The sequence below is a fragment of the Pyricularia grisea genome, chromosome I (assembly GCF_004355905.1).
Source record: "Pyricularia grisea strain NI907 chromosome I, whole genome shotgun sequence".
Classification (NCBI taxonomy): Eukaryota; Fungi; Ascomycota; class Sordariomycetes; order Magnaporthales; family Pyriculariaceae; genus Pyricularia; species Pyricularia grisea.
The window spans coordinates 4,643,902-4,660,182 of NC_044973.1; the positions used below are offsets into that span (position 1 = coordinate 4,643,902).

The following is a 16,281-nucleotide window of genomic DNA, read 5'->3' on the forward strand; positions in this document are numbered from 1 at the left end:
ATTACAGAAGAGTGCTTCGAGACTCTCCTTGGAAAATGGTTATACTTGCCAATTGACACAGCCCATGCTCAACAAGCGAGCTTGAGCTTACTTTCTTTTTCGAAAAGAAAAGAAGTCTATGGCGTGTATACGGCAGAAGTCTCAATTTCATAGAAATCAATGCGACTGGAATAGGAGATGCAATATTTGTACCCTGAAAGAAAATATGACTTGGGAGGTTGGACTTGGCGAACATTCAAAATGGCGAAGAAACTGGGATCATAGAGGCCAATGGCATGTGCCTGTAAAAGCCAGAGACACCCTAAGTAGCTTCAATCCGTCGGGAGTTAAAACCCTCAAGGCTACTAATGATATTGTCGCTCGGGGAGTTGTGACTGGCAGACTTTTATTTTCGGGTTAGACGGTGGAAAATGAGACAAAAACGACCAGCGCTGATGTGTATAGCAAAAAGAAGACCCAAAAATTGTGTTTCTTGACGACCAGCCAGTGGAGTGTCATGGCGATGTAGATGTGTATGGTTAGTAGGGTTATGGGTATTGCTAAGAACATTATTGCTCGCCTGTGAGAACTGGTGGCAATTTCCACGGCCTCCGTCTCCTCTCTTCGTAAACCTGTTCGCCTTATGTGACAGCTTGCTAAGCTCCGAAATCTGGAGATGCAGTATTGTTCTTTTTGCACGAAACCCTCAAAGCACAATCCCTCATGCGACCAGCTCGCCATGAAAAACTTTCTAGAGTCTTGTTCCTCTCTCTTTATTTTAGTAAAGAAGCCAAACCAAGAAGCCCAACGTCAACCCGTCGCGCTTCAAGTCTTATCTCTGTAATATCTAGCTGCTCGTAAGCACAGCTTGTTCCTCAAGCTTATTCATGATACCAATCCCAGGCCAGGTCAGTGCAAAGAAGCGCGATTAGGGACTTGCTGTATAGACCAGTAATGTGATGATTGGGCCTTTGGTTAGTCGCTACAAGGCTTGTGCTGTGACAATAAGTCAGAGAGGCCTTTGATTTGGGCATAATTTAGTAAAGGCGTCCGTCCTGGAAGCGAAAAGAATATCATCTTTTCTATACATACCTAGCCACAGCAGTTTCTATAGTGCCAAGTCTGTGAGGACCCTATCAGCACTTGGATGATGATCAGCGCGGAGTCTTTGTTGCTGTATGTTCTTTTACGACGTTTTTTGACGAGTTTTTGCTCCTTTTCTGGCTTCTTGTCTGTTTTTTTTGTCCGCTGTGTTGGCTTATAATCGCATAAACCTGATCTTCATTCTTTGCTGCGCCATGAACCCTTTGTGTGCGCCTTGGCCACTATTTCCCGCAACTCCTTGCCTCACGTCCAACGACCGAGAGTCAAGAGCCCGGGGGAAGCGGACTGCCGTTCCTGATGAATGAGCTATGCAAGTCGGTAGGGTCCATAATCAGGATTGCGACAGGGGATTCAACGTCCACTGGCTTGGCATCCTTTTTAGACACCCAGGCGGCCAGCGGCAGTAACGGAACATCCCGAGCCAAGTCCACAAAGTCCTGTTGTACGCACACTTTCGTCAAAAGTTTCAAGTTCAAACCCCGCAACTCAGGGGTTTAGGTAAGATATTTCCTCAGAGTTCAATTTTGATGAGTCTGATATAGAAAGATGTAAAAAATACTTTTGAAGTTGCTGGGATGTTGCTAGGAGCCGGGTAGCTACCCTTTGGGAGACCGAGGAGGGTGGTGGGGGATTAGGTTACATAATGGCATGTATCTGTTAGACCTCAATCTGGCGTTGTTGTTAGCCTTCCTCTAGTGACCTTGAATGCGGATGAAATCTGCCAAGCGCGACAGCAGGTGTTTAAGTTTACCATTTAACCCTCAGCCTGACACAAGTCTGACCACCAGCAGGCAGAGTGCCCGCTGAGCCCCCTCGAGCTTCCCTACTCCTCGCTACTAAAAGAGTTTGCGATCATCCCAGCGGCGTCGATCTTGTAATAATATATCTCCAAGTTGGTAGGGGTTTTAATCTATGAAGGAGCTCCCAGAGCTTGGTTGGACAAGACGTCGGCTCAACCGACAGTGCCCTATGTAGATCAGTAAGCATCATACAGAGCCACAAGTGCACCGTGGTGCTGTTGACGTATATACCAGTAACTACCGTCACCCTGTCTCTAAAACTGAAGGGTGGTGGATTGGAGGCCGCCGCCAAGGCTATAATGCCAGAGTGTGCCAAGGGCGGAGGCCAGGTGCGGCGAGGGTGCGGAGAAGGAGGTTATGGCATTATTGAGTAATGATACTGCCACGATTTGTGCGGCATGTAATGCCCAGAGACAAAGCCCAGATGGGGGAAAAAGGCATGTAGAAATGCCTTGGCAGAGAGCCTTGCTTCTTCAGAGTTTACATCATGTGTTCTCCTGATGGCTGGCAGTAAACCTTTTTCAGTAGACTCGTTTCCACAATCCAAAAACTCTCATATGTTCATGTTAAATTTACACAGCTAGCCTCATCCCCAGTTTGAGACTGTTGTACAAAAAGGTTCCATGAGACAGCTGCATATTTACTGTCTGATTTTGAGTGAGGTGCGTGTTAGTCTTCCCGAAAAAAAAGGCTTTAGTGTCTTCTTATAAGGAAGTGAAGCCAAGAAATGGGTATATTTTAAGCCTATCTCCCGTCAGTTTCTCATGCCCAGAATCAACAATGCCAAGTTACAAAAGTTATCAGGCATCCTGTAATTTCCTGCCTCTGCTCTCTGCGTATCCACGGCCATGGTTTCTTGGTTAAAGATGGTTAAAGAGGTGAAAGGGCGGAAATTTGTGCACTTTGGGCTGAAAGCTATATGAAAAGATGACCGCATACTGTAGACTTTGCCAAGGCTATAAGAGTTGTAATATGAAGGAGCAAGAAAACTTGCCCTTTCAGGCGACCGTGTGACAAAACGTATGGTCAGGAATAGACCCCAAAAGCGGAGGCTTATTAACATACTCTAGAAATAGATTGGTGGCCTGATGTCATTACCGCCGGAGTGTCTAGCATGAGCCATGGGACTGTAAGCTGCATAGATCTGGCCTATTGAGAAGGATTTCCAAAACAACCACTGGACTTTACAATTACAGTAGCGATCTGACAGAAGCTCGGCTGGTAAACGAAGTGACTCGTTATTAGATCTTTTCCACAACATCCCCAGTCCCGTAAAGAGATAAGAATGTAGCCTTGTAGATGACCGGATCGGGGGGACGGACCAACTCATCCAGTCAGCGGTGCTACGCTACATTGAGTAAAAGAATATTTTCAAAAGCCGGGCCAAGCCAATCAAGGTCGTTCTTGGTGATATGAATACATCTAAGCAATCTTAGGTTCAGCTGCCATGGCAGATGGGAGCTTGTATTTCTCCGGATGCGGTTCCTAAACGCCACGGCTATGCCAAGAGATGGCCTTACTGAGATGGATGCAGGCATTGGCGCGGGGTCTGGACTGTTAAATTGCCGTTCCTGGGCGGGCGGTGTGAGACTGAGTGTAAGAGGATGACAGTTACGATGCTACAACGTACCAGCCAATAATCTCAATTTTCAAAGTCTTACCCCGGACTCGAAAGAGTTGTAGTGGCTGCCCGTTGGCCGAGGCCGGCATCTGAGGGCTAGAACGGTGCATGCAGTCATCAATCAATTTGCCCACAATGTCAAAACAGTCTTGGCATTGCAACATTTCTTTTAAAGTAACATTGAGCTCAAAAGTGTATTATTGCAGTTGGCACAAACATCATGTACAGTCTGACGGATGTGATTTACATGTAATGTAACATACAACCGCAGCTGGTGATTCACAAAGAAGCAGGACTGGGGCACAGTTACTTTTGGGTTTTGTGAATTATGATTTCTGTCATGTAAGCAGCGCATTCGGGCAGACATGCTACCGTCCTGACAGTAGCTCTGGGCTAATGTGCATAGCAATTTAGGAGTCGAGTCTTGACAGAGGCGATGTCCACACGTGGAAAAGAGAAGCAAGCATTGTATGTGAGCTCAGACTTATCAGGCGATACTATGGATACCACATCTCTAAATCGCAAATTACCGTGAGGGTTCATCAGCACTTAGAAAATCACATTCAGCCCAAACGGAAGGCCTTCCCAAGATTATCTATATAAAGACAGCCTCCTCCGACCCCTTGGACTGACATCAGACTCTACTTTTCCAGCAGCCTCAGCAGTCCTCTTGATCAGCTCCCAGAACTCCATCATCAATAACCGCAGTCGCCACTTCTCTTCACTCCAAAAAGACAAATACTCTCAAGATGCAGCTCATCGTCTTCCTCACTGCCGCCCTGGCCGCCGTTGCCCAGGCCGCCGACGTCTGCGGTGCCTCCGGTTCCAGCTGCGGCGGCACCCTCCGTTGCTGCAATGGCATCGCGGCCGGCTCATGCTGTGGCTTTGGCGCCTCCACCTCGGTCCGCTTTACGCTGCCCGCGAACAGGTGCGTAGTGTTCCCCTTCTAGACTCCATTAAAGTCCAGTAAAAGTAGACTGGAACTGACTTTATTTGCCCTACCCCACCAAAAATAATATAGCCGTGGTCAAGCCTTCACCAACGGCGACTGCACCGGCAATTCTTTGACCTTCACCACGGCTAACGCCGGAACTTTCTGCCTCGCCTGGACCGGCCGTGGGTCCGGCCGGTGGCTCGAGGGGCGCTCGCTGGTCAAGGTCCGCAGCGACGGCACCGAGGCCAGCGCCCAAGAGGAGTGCGAGGAGCCCAATGCCTTCTACAACGAGCAGGGCATGGAGATCACGGCTCGTGAGGCTGCAGCCCTTGAGTCGAAGTAAGGGTAGAGCGATCCTCCAATTCTCTACCCGATTTTCTTTATCTACCCTTGCAGCAGGATGTTGGGTTTCTTTTTCTTCTGTCTCTGCTATCTTGTCACACTCGAGAAGCTAGGGCCCGGCTTCTCGTTGCTGAACATGTCTTTCGTTTCTGTCTCTTCCATAGAGAATAAAACACCTTGAGCTCAAGATCCTTAGGTCCCTTGGCGAAGGCGAAAACCGCGGCAAAGAAAGCTGCACTGCCCATATGACTTGTTACTGACACTCCACAGCAGGAGGCGAGAGCATATGCTTTGTCACTGACAGTTTGAGGTCGTGGATTCACTTAACTGGACTTTTATGCAAGTATTACATCCCTTCAGTATTCGTCCTATATGCATTTGCTAGTCTACAGTAAGTTAACAAGAAAAAAAAGAAAGGGTATAAACAAGAGAAATATACAATAAAAGTGACAGCAATGCAACCCATAAAACATTAAACAACCCTTCCACCCAGAGACGCTCCCACGATTAAAAACATGTATGAACAAACGTAAGTGACATTAACCACACTCTACTACTGGGCGCCGTTAAGGTTGTCCATAAAGGTCGAGTCTTTGAAGGGGACGGTGGCGGCGCCAAAGTCGGCGTTGTTGAGAGCATCCCTCATGGCCTGGGGCATAGCATCCCAGTCCATGATGGGCTTGGTGTATCCCCTAGTGTCGGAGGTGAACTGAAGCTCGTGGTTGGTGGGGAAGTTGGTGAAGTACTCGACCAGGACGTTTGTGCCGTCGAGCGGGACGCTGGTCGTCTTCTTGTACTTGCCATGGCCCGAGGCGGCACCGTTGGTGATGGTGTTCATGGACGAGTCGGTGCAGATGACGACGTTCTCCCAGTCGTGCCTGTGAGCACCGATGGTGTCGTCCCTGGGCTGGTCCTTGGGCATGTACCACGAGTACATGATGCAGAACTTGCCCTGGACAGTGCCCGCGCGCGAGTACGTCTGGCCGCGGTAGGGGTCGCCGCAGTTGGACTTGGGCTTGCCGCCGGGCTTGAGGCCGCCGCTGATGTTGCCGTTGGCGTCGACGGCCGTGTAGGGCTCGCAGCCGCTGGCGATGCGGATCTTGGGGCTGAACCGGGCGATGGCGTCGCCGATGGCGCCGGCCTGCACCGTCTGCGCGAGCGGGGAGAGGCTGTCGTGGTTGACGATGGCGCGGCGGTCGAGGGCGTGCACGCTCGAGACCTTGCTGCCGTCGGTCTCGACCGGGAAGGCGACTGCCAGCTTGGCAAGGACGAGAAGGCCGAAGATGGTGAAGGACTTCATTTTGGCGGTGTGTGTGTGTGTGTGTGTGTGCGCGTGTGTGTATGGTTCAAAGGGAACGCGTGGGAAAATATTTAAAAAAAAAAAAAAATGAAGGACCGTGGGGTGGAAGGTATTGCAAGCTGCTTGTCCAGTCGAGAAGGCGACGAGGGGTGAGGAGAAGTACCTCTGAATTGACCACTCCAGGTGGCGGTTCGATCAATTAAATATGAAAAGATGAAAAGAGCCAGCTCGGTAGGTCGCCCGACTAGAGGCCACGAAATTCATCCATGATACTGTACCATCCCGAGTTTGTTTGTGTACAAACCGTAGCACCGGCAGCTGGAAATGGCGAAATCACCCAACCGTTCTCGTTCGGGCGTTGCGACAGCTTCAGGGGCAAACAAAAGTCTCCACGGTATCCACAAACAGCCCGAGGGTCTGGAGGGTGCCTAAACCAATATCGTCAACGACCCCCGGAAGCATTGGTTGTGGGTCCCTGGGTTTTGGAGTTGGAATTTCTGCATTTCGTCCGACCAACCATCTGACCAACATGAGGCCGCCAAGGTCGTCAATCTGTGAGGAATCGCGGGAGGAGGTCTTGGAGCACATATTTAAGGAAGTTTCTTGTTGGTGATTCCCTATTCTAGGAACAGTCGGGTTCCAAAAAAAAAAAAAAAAAAAAAAAAAAAAAAAAAAAAAAAAAAAACATCAACAGTTTACCCTCATGAATATAGTAGCATGGATCCCATCATAGTTACCCCGCAAACATACAGAGTAAGCGAAGTGTCAAATTCAAATTCCAAGAAGATTGTTATGCAACAATCAACTCCATTAAAAAGTTGACTTGTACTGAGGAAATCAATGGCAACTTGACGTTGCTTGTATACCATCCCGGTATAGAAACCAAACCTTTAGGCCCCCAAGGCCCCATACATTTGAAGCCAAAGGAAGACACAAAATAAAACCCCTCTTCAAATTTCGCATGAGTTCGCCACCACTGTCGGTTACACAAACCAGTTTATGCTCCGAAAGATTGGGTTCACGGGGATCATGCTAGAATAAATGAGGTGCGTGTGACCAATGGAACACCGGTGCATGATATGTGTAAACCAATTAACCTTAATGCTGTAAGATTGCACATCATTTTGATTAAGAGCACATCCTATGGTGTGTATCCGTACATCGATAAATCCCCTGTGCGCTTTGTTGTTGTTTCTTGTGGGGGGGGAGGGGACCGCAGACCAAGCTCCAAACTGCTACTTGGCCTTTTGCGGCTACGAAAACCAAGACGGGAACAAAAACTCCACAAGGTGAAACGCTTCGCAACAGGTTTTGTTGCATTCATCTTTTCTTGCCAAGTCTTGACTGCCGCATTATGAATGACCTCCGGTTCAACTATGTCAATTCAGGCCCCATTCTTATACAATATATATCTACCTACTCTTTTTGGCAAGGTGATCAACCAGTTCGCCAGAATTGTTAATGATTTTCGCTGATCTCTGGAACCCCAAGTGAAGAGAGCTCCGGAATATTTGAGCATGACACAATTCATTACCACGTATACCATGGCTTGCATGGCATGCATGGGATCCTTGTTGAAACCCGTCAATTTTTCAGCACCTGGCAAGGTTGGGCAAGAGTCAGTGTAGAGCCCAACATGGAAATGATAGCCACACGCTATTGGACAAAAGGTTGCCCCCCCTCCCCGACGGTAACTTGTGGTGCGGAGCGACCCCTTTGATTAACCCTCAAGAGGAGAAATACGATCGGACCCCAGACCAGATAGATGGTCAGATGATGAGGTAGTATTATTGAATGGAGGCCATCGCCAAACAAAGCCTCGCAAACGGCCACGCCGCGTGTTCATTCACGAAAAGAGACGCGCTACTCCCTCGTAATCTTTACCGAAGGTCCAAGTGTCGATTGAACCGCGTCAAAAGGGGAAGTACTTCGCAGACCTATCAACTATGTCTTTACACATTGCTATATAGACTCCACCAATTTGGTATTTGGTAGTCTTGTCTAATCCGACTACTCGTACTATATAAAATCGCAATCAACCGTGAGGAGGAGCGACGCGCAATGAACGCCTTATCACACAAGATTGCTGAGTTCAGTTCTTGACATGGCATGGGAACCTTGTTGACCGGCCCACATATGTCCAGGAAGTTTCTCTGTACCATAGTAACCTTGAGGGCGCACGAACCAAGGATGTGCGGCTCGGAATCCAGTCCCGAACATTACTAGCTGATCCTTTGCACACGTGCTGATCATCGCTGGGTTCGGTCAATCTTTCGCATTTAAGGATTTGAGTGAGCTTCCCTATGTGCTCGAGTAATTCAATCTGGGGGCATATTAATTTGCTCTTGATACGTGGCGCACCTCCACGTTGTGAGTGGAGAAATCATTTCTAATCATGATATCGCCTTTGCGGTAGCTCCTCACAGACTCAAGCCCTGGGACACAACCCTCTGAATCTGAAGGACAATCCAATGAGTGAAATCAATACGATAATTCGATTTTGCTTGTCTCGGGATTCAGTCTAAACTGTCGTGTCACCATGCACTTGGAGAACAAAGTGGCTCCTGGCGTAGTATAGTCACAATGGCAGAACTCCTATTTTCGCTTATTAACCGAGAAAGTCTGCGATGCCCATCTACTTCCTGATCTGGGAACAGGCTCCGAAACTCCAGAAATGTCCTATGACTGAGTGGATTTTGTCTGATATCGTTACGGTTGTGCCATCAAACGCCTACCTCCGCAAGCACGCCATCCACTTCATGGCGTAGTACCCGGATTGACTGACAGATCTTCTCTATCAAGTAACCCCGTCATCTGATTGTTCCGGCTGATCGTCTGTAAGTATCCGGGAACAGCAGAAAACAGCCGCACCAAGTGGGCATCGATGCACCGGAGGGGGATATCGGGTACGGGTCCCCAAGTTCATAGCAACGGCGGTAATCTCCGCATTTTTAATGCACCCGCTAAGTGACAAACAAAGACCCGGGTCCCGGACGTGTTCGTGGCTCACGGTATGCAAAGGGCCGCAGAGCCTCTGATCTCGTGTGTAGGGCAAAGCTTGGTGGCAACTCGTTGTGGAGCCGTAGACAGAGCATACGTAGGTTGCTTTGCATACGCAATGCAACAACAGTACTAGTCATATTTCTCCTAAGCTTTGTGGAGTACGAAGAATAAACAAAGGCGAGGCTGTGACAGGAAGTGCGTGACAAGACCCGCTTGACAACGCTGTTGCGTAGTATTCCCTGAGAGAATGCAATGCGGAGTAATACGCCTTCGTGTGAGTAGACGTCGGCTCACTATCTAGCCATTCACATTTGAGATGTATTTCATCCCCTGGAAACTAAAGTAAAAAAAGGGGCGATGAGAACCAAACAAAACTGCCCGAGTCCGGGCTCAGAATCCAGACGAGAAAGACGGCGGAGCCGTTACGAAGCTCGAGGATCTTCGCTGACGCGCCTTGCTCTGCTACTCGACTTGTTGAGCATGTCCTCTTAAAGATGGTCTCCGCCCCTGTAATGCCAATATCGGCATTTGGCCTTGGCATCTTGTCGCTAGTTTCCGTTGCATTGACAGAGGAATTCATCTGGCCCGCATTCCTGGCGGAGAGCAGGGCGCCTCTTGATGATCCTAGGCCGAAAGGAACTTGGCCAAGTAAAGCTTGTTGACCGGAAGCTTGCAGAGCCAGCCAGTTTTGTTTTCCCATACATGATCCAGTACGTAATAGTAATTGTTGACACTCTGCCTTCCCTGGTAGTCCTTGCGTTTAGTTTGTTGCTTGAGCCATCGTCACTAGAGCTCATTTTTGGAAGCCTAGACGGTTAATGAAGCTATGATATCAACAATTTTCTCCTCGTTACCCGAAAAATGGCGAGTGTCAACGGCTACATTCCCAATGGCACCAGTGCGGATGTGAACAACTTGAAGCCGGATTAAGGGACTGTGATCCGCAACATGATAGCAGTGGCAGCAATCGCCTAGTAGCCTTTTCTATGCATTGCGCCGTAAATGATCTGCATTTTTTTAAACTAGTTTATAAGCTTATGACGCTGTAGCGTTGCTATCCCACCTACCTAATTAGCCACAGAATACTAAGTCCTCCAGCCCAGTGTCGCCTGTCAGTAAGAGGATAGATCCATCAGAAACCTGAGCTCAATCTAGACAGTCATGCTTCGAATGACGCTCAAGCCTAGTTTAAGGGCTCTCCCAACGTGATGGACTAGTCTAGAACTAGCTCTAACGGTATCACAGAAATGGTGAGGGAATTGAGACATACACAGCACGGGCCGAATCTCAGTGATGTCAAATGCATCTTGTTTTGTTTGTCAGTAGAAGGGTAAGTTATGCCAAAATCAAAAGTATACAACGGACTGCGTCAACCCAGCAAAGGCCAACACAGCCGAAAAGAATGTCAAAGAACCAAAACGTCCAAGAACCACTCCTTCGGGAAAACCACCCAACTCCAGCTCCTTCCCCTTTCCCCCCAACCCCCGAAGATTCTCTCAGAACTGTGCATCACTTCCTCCCTTTCATCGATCCCGACCCTCCTCCTCCTCCGATTCCAACACGGAAGAACTTCAAGGCCTCTGAGAACACTGCAGCGGGTTGCACGAGGTGCCACACATGCACCTGTTGGTGTCGGTGTTGCACATGCCGTACCCGCCAGTGCTGGAGCAGCAGCTGCTGACGCCGCCGGAGCAGCTGAAAGCGGAGCCGCAGTTGCAGGCGCGGCGGGAGAGCTCCGAGCGGGCCTCGAGGCCGGTGCCGGCGTCGAAGCGGGCCTCGATGGTGCCGGGTGGGCTGGTGACGGCGGCGCTGCTGGCCAGGGTGGCGAGGGCGAGGGTGAAGAATGTGCTGGCGTGCATTTTGGATGGTTTTTTGTGTGTCTGAAAAGACTGAGTGTGTTAGAGATTTGTTTGGAGAGATAGGTTTTGTAGGTGGTGTAAGATTGAAGAGACTGATGGTGATGATGAGAAAGGGAGTAACTATGTTGCTCGATGATGGAGGATTCGTGACCTTTTTATGTTGAAATCATGTCTACTGACTATCCATAGAGATTCTCCTCATTTCCCCTCAAATGTCAACTGCCCGAAACAGTGCCGTGACTCTTCCGATTGTTGCTATGAATCCATCTCATGAAAATGTGCCGAGTGACTGAGAAATCAATATACAGGAGCCTTCGCCTTCTGATCATCGTACAATGTAGGTAAGCTTACACAGTCTTTGTATATTAGAGCACTATACGAATCCTGTCAGAATCCACATATGTCTTGGCAAGCCGGACAGGCTCTGTACGTGATGGAGGCTCATGGAGCGGCCTTTCTTGGAACTATGACCGGGGACAACCGGCAAGGGAAGGCTGATTCTGCACTAGTTTCTCCATATGGAAGAGTTAATCAAGTAATAATAACACTCTGACTGCCGATCACTGAGGAGTCAACATGTGTACAAACAAAATCATTGTGAACCGATGATCGCTTGGTTCGAGCTTTTGGCCATTCAATGTCAATTCAATATCTAATCCAGTAGTGTATCCAAGCAACTTTTTTTCCCCCAAGCCCAATGGCTTATTTACAAAAGTCTCCAGTTCGCAGTCCTAGTTGGGAATTATTCGCCGGCGCAGCCGAATGACAGGGGATTTTCGGGATTATTCTTTCAGAAATCGGGGTTAAATGTTAATCTTCGCCTTGGCTCATTGCAGATCGATCCGGAACGGCACGTCTCGTCCGCAAAAAAATCTCCAATCCCCCACCACCATTAAGCAGCGACAAATAAGTGCCCTTCGTCTTAAGTTTTTTACGTTAAAATTAACCCCCTAAACAATCCTGGGCATACGTCAACTTGTCTCACCAATAAAAGGCGAAGCATCTGACATGCGGCTTGAACGCCTGAGCACGACCAAAAATATTCTGGGGTACTGTCGATCGCCCGCCCGAGGGGCGCTGTGCCGCATTTCGGCCCTGGCAAGGCTTGGGTTGCCGCATCGGGCCCCGTTGTAAGCCGAGGTGGTTGTGGGCTGAATGCCGGCGCTAGACCTGTCATCCATCTTTATTCTATGGTGGCAATCCCCCAAAGCCCTGAGACATTCCCGCGTATCGACTTTTGGTGTGAGGAAACGCGCAAACGATAGACAGGTCAAGACCGATCAAAGGGAATTCTCGTTGAGCTCAAAGTATTCTGCATTTGTTGGAATTTCTTCGTATATCACTATTTACACCCACCGACCAACGTCTGGTCGCACTCCTCAGGAAATGCATTGTCGAACCGGACTAAATGCACAACAACTTCCTTCTGCTGGTAATCAAGCATGACCGACAACTCCATTGTCGCTTCACAAGTCACCAATGGCCTCTTCCTCAATCATGTTGCTGAGGGGACCCTTCTTGACCATCATGCTCATGACCTCGTACAGCACATCGGCCGCGGCCATGGTGGTGTGCTCGGCATTGGTGTCGTAGGCGGGCTGTTTATCATTAAAACTGTCAGCTGACTGTCCTCTCCCATACACCTGTGTCACGCCAATGTCTGCAGAGCTGCATAAGGATCAAAGTAGAAAGGACCCTAAAACAAAACTCACCGCAACCTCGACAATATCCGCAGCAATCAGGTTCAAATCCTCCAAGCCCCTAAGGATAGTCCTCAGCTCCCTGGTCGACCAACCTCCAGTCTCGGGGGTGCCTGTGGCGGGGGCAAAGGCCGGGTCGAGCGTGTCGATGTCGATGGACAGGTAGACGGGGTTCTTTGTGCCGACCCTCTCGACGATGCGCTTGATGATGCCCGTGGTGCCGATGGTGTCGATCTCGCGCGCCTCGACGATCTCGAAGCCGCAGTAGCCGTCGTTGGCGTAGTCCGAGGGTCCGCTCAGCGTCGTGCGGATGCCGGCGTGGATGTTGGTGTCGTTGTGCAGCAGGCCTTCCATCGAGGCGTGGTAGAAGTAGGTGCCGTGGTTGATGGCTGCAACTTCCGAGGGGGAGCCGCCAAAGACCTTGGGCTTCCCTGATTTTGTGCAAACAGAAATTGGTTAGTTAAAAATCAAAAGTCCCAGGAACGTGGGACCGGCCAGATAGGGGAGACTAACAGGTGTCGAGATGGCTGTCAAAGTGAATGACAGACACGGGGCCGTAGGCCCTGTTGATGGACCGCAGCAGGGGCAGGGTGATGGTATGGTCTCCTCCGAGAGTGATGACCCTTGGGAGGGTCTTGGAGTGCAGAGCCGGGCCGGCCTTGTTTGCATTGGTAGCCGGGGCACGGCTGAGGATCTGGTGGTGGCCTTCCTCGATCTGGCGGAGGGCCCAGGTGTTGTCGTATCTATGGAAAAAAGACATTGTGAGTACTTGGAAGAGCTTGGGGAATGTCGTTTGAGGATCACCTACGATGTCACGGGAATGTCACCGCAGTCCAGGACCCTAGCCCAACTGTTGAAGGGGTTGACATCCAAGGGGACGTTGTATCCACCGCTGCACTCGGTCAGTCTGAGTTCACTGGCAGAAGCATGTGTCCAGCTCTGCTTACTAGAGGTTGAGACGGCGAGAGCCTTGACGGATTCCCGATGGTCCGAATCGAGCACCGGGACGGTACGAAGTACCAGTGTCGAATGGAGCGCCTTGATTTTTTCATGTCATGTCAGCGATTCAATGTTCCCGAGTCGCATGATGAACGTGTACTATTCCATCAAGGTCATACCAATGAAAGCAATGTCATAGTTGACACTCGAGTCCTTCAAGCACGGCTGGTATGGCAAGCGGCCGAAAGTTGTGATGCCGCTGAACACAGAGTCGGCCTGTCACCGATCACGAGAGGTCAGCAACGATACTGCATTACAGGTTGTTCCTTTGAAAACACTACGCACCTGAGTTCCTCCATCTCCAGGTAAGGTGTTGTACCAGACCGACTCGAGGGGACCGGCTAGGGGAACCTGGTTCTCAGTGTGATCGTGAGCGCTGGCAAGCGCGGCCCAGCCCAGGGCGAGGAGCGATGCGTGAACCATCGTCACGCCGACTGAGAGAGTAGCAGAGTCTGCGCGAGCTGCGGCGGTGGCTGCCCAGCCGAGAGCAAGTATGGTCGCGTGCATTTTGTTTGGTATAGATGATTTTAAAACAGTTCTGTAAAACTGTCTTGGTCCAGATTGGAGAGATCAAAGACGAGCGAGTCCAAAATGTTTACTTTTTGAACAAGGTCCCCGGGTACCTATGTATATACATCTATACGCAAATATACCATCATAGCTGCGGTAAAGGTGTATTTCATCCCTTTTGCGATGTCGGAGTCGGCATCGTGCCGTCGATTGGACAATTTTGATAGGATGAGTTACAAAAAACGAACCTTTCACCAAAAGGACCCTTCAATATCTCCCTTGGCAGCATTTTACAACCTCGGACTCGTGCTATCAGAAGGTTTCAATTGGCCTGTAGCGGCCCATTCGTTGCATTATTTCCAACTTTTGGTTCGCCGATGTCACCATGGAACCCGTGTCGTCCGATCCCGGATTGCTTCCACCCCCGCCCGCGCCCGCCGAGAGTAAACATCGGGTGGGACGACGTCAGGGCCAATGCATCTCCGTTTTGTTTTTTTGTTTTTTGTTTTTTTTTTCTTATCGCCAAAATCACATTTGAGGGGAAACCCACTTTGGCGGACCCCAAGAGCAGTATTTTTTTTCCTGCAAGCTGCAAGTGCTCCTCAGGATGGGACAGCTTGTTATTGGCGCGTTGATGATGGGTCTGGATGTACCACTATAATCCTTTTTTTTTCCTTCCTTGGTGAAGTGCGCCTCCACATCTAGGATCCTGCACCATAGAAAACACCCAAAAGGTTTGAAGCATGACGACATGCATGCGCGGGATTTAGGGTTGGAGGTTTTTTTTTTTTTTTTTTTCGTTCTTTTTTATTCTTTAGTCGGAACGTTTTCTCCCGCAGTGCATCGAATCCCCTAACGTTGCGTACCCCCTGTTCGGCACCCCCCCTGTTCGGCACCCTGAAAATCTAACAACGAAATGCCTACTTTTATAAGCTGATTTAAATATAAAATTATCAACGGACAAAAATACAATCGTTTTCACGCTTCTCCGGTTCATTAACCTCTTCTTCATCAGCTAAAGGTTCCAAATTTTCTATATCCTTTTCCTGCAATCCAATAATGTTCTGTTTGTTAACCAAAAGCTCGTTTGGATCCGGAACCACCCTCCTCCTTTTAACCGGCCGTATTGCCTCCAGTTGTGCTTCCAATAAGCTGATTTTTTGCTGGGCGCTAGCCAAAAGGGTATCTTTAGCTTCGAAGCTTTTTTGGACTTTTGCAAATAAAAGACGTGAAGTAGCGTTGGTTTTGTTGGATTGGGAAAGTTTTTGCAGTTGAAATCGGACATCTCGGGTCGTTTTAGGGGTTTTCCAAATAAGTAAAGACGGGTCGTTAATTTTTTGGGCTGGGCTTTCCGGTGTTTTATCCCTTTGCAAACCGTTGTTTTTATCTTTTATAACGTTGGCATTGCTATTTTCTAACAAAAAAGGGCTTAAAAGTGGTTTAACCAAGTTTACCGGCCATAACCCCGTTGTACGCCAACCAGATTGAATGGTTTTTGCTATAAATGCTTTTAATCTGGCTTTTCGATAACAAAGTAGGAAATTTCGTTTTCCAATAATTGTTGAACAGCAAAATTGGCTAACAAATCCAAGTTGACGTCGATAAGCTTCTTTTAACGGCCCAAAAACCGATAGATCCAATGGTTGGAGAACGTGTGACGAATGAGGGGGTAAATATAGGAGTTGAATATTGTTTTGCAAGCAAAGAAGCATAAATTCGTCCGTTATATGTGATCCATGGCCATCCAAAACTAATAACCGCTTTTCAGGGGTTAAAGGTTGGGTATACGGAATAAACACTTTTTTTAACCATTCGATAGCCGTTTCGTTATTTGTCCACCCGTTTTCGGTTGCGTGAAATTTCCAATTATCGAAAAGGCTTAAATCCGTCGGAAACCATTGTTGTTGTACGTTTTTTCCCTTAAATATAACAAGGGGAGGGAGGGCAACGCCCGTAGCCGATATACATTCGATTATAGTCGTCCAACCCCGCGTTCCGGGCTCTTTCCGTTGCAACGGCCGGATCCCGTTAAGCCCTAATACCAGGCCGTTAGATCCTTTACCTTCCATTATACCGGTTTCGTCCATATTCCAACGGTTTTCCGGTTTAATAGCGTTAATAACCGGGTTC

General features: G+C 48.9%; 4 protein-coding genes across 4 annotated transcripts; 1 reads left to right on the forward strand and 3 right to left on the reverse strand.

Annotated features, from left to right (window-relative positions):
* Positions 1-3,895: 3,895 nt before the first annotated feature.
* Positions 3,896-4,969, forward strand: PgNI_06443 (uncharacterized protein). Its single transcript, XM_031126467.1, has 2 exons — positions 3,896-4,432; positions 4,526-4,969. Exons 1-2 carry the CDS (start codon positions 4,254-4,256, stop codon positions 4,779-4,781), a joined length of 435 nt encoding a protein of 144 aa, XP_030981825.1. The 5' UTR covers positions 3,896-4,253; the 3' UTR covers positions 4,782-4,969.
* A 364-nt stretch (positions 4,970-5,333) lies between these two features.
* Positions 5,334-6,080, reverse strand: PgNI_06444 (uncharacterized protein; the record flags this gene model as incomplete). The annotated part of the gene is made up of 1 exon (XM_031126468.1): positions 5,334-6,080. One exon carries the CDS (start codon positions 6,078-6,080, stop codon positions 5,334-5,336), a length of 747 nt encoding a protein of 248 aa, XP_030983311.1.
* A 4,574-nt stretch (positions 6,081-10,654) lies between these two features.
* Positions 10,655-10,942, reverse strand: PgNI_06445 (uncharacterized protein; the record flags this gene model as incomplete). The annotated part of the gene is made up of 1 exon (XM_031126469.1): positions 10,655-10,942. The coding sequence occupies one exon, from the start codon at positions 10,940-10,942 to the stop codon at positions 10,655-10,657; it is 288 nt and encodes a 95-aa protein (XP_030983307.1).
* A 1,466-nt stretch (positions 10,943-12,408) lies between these two features.
* Positions 12,409-14,148, reverse strand: PgNI_06446 (uncharacterized protein; the record flags this gene model as incomplete). The annotated part of the gene is made up of 7 exons (XM_031126470.1): positions 12,409-12,540; positions 12,655-13,073; positions 13,156-13,385; positions 13,451-13,534; positions 13,590-13,680; positions 13,761-13,857; positions 13,927-14,148. 7 exons carry the CDS (start codon positions 14,146-14,148, stop codon positions 12,409-12,411), a joined length of 1,275 nt encoding a protein of 424 aa, XP_030983312.1.
* Positions 14,149-16,281: the final 2,133 nt, after the last annotated feature.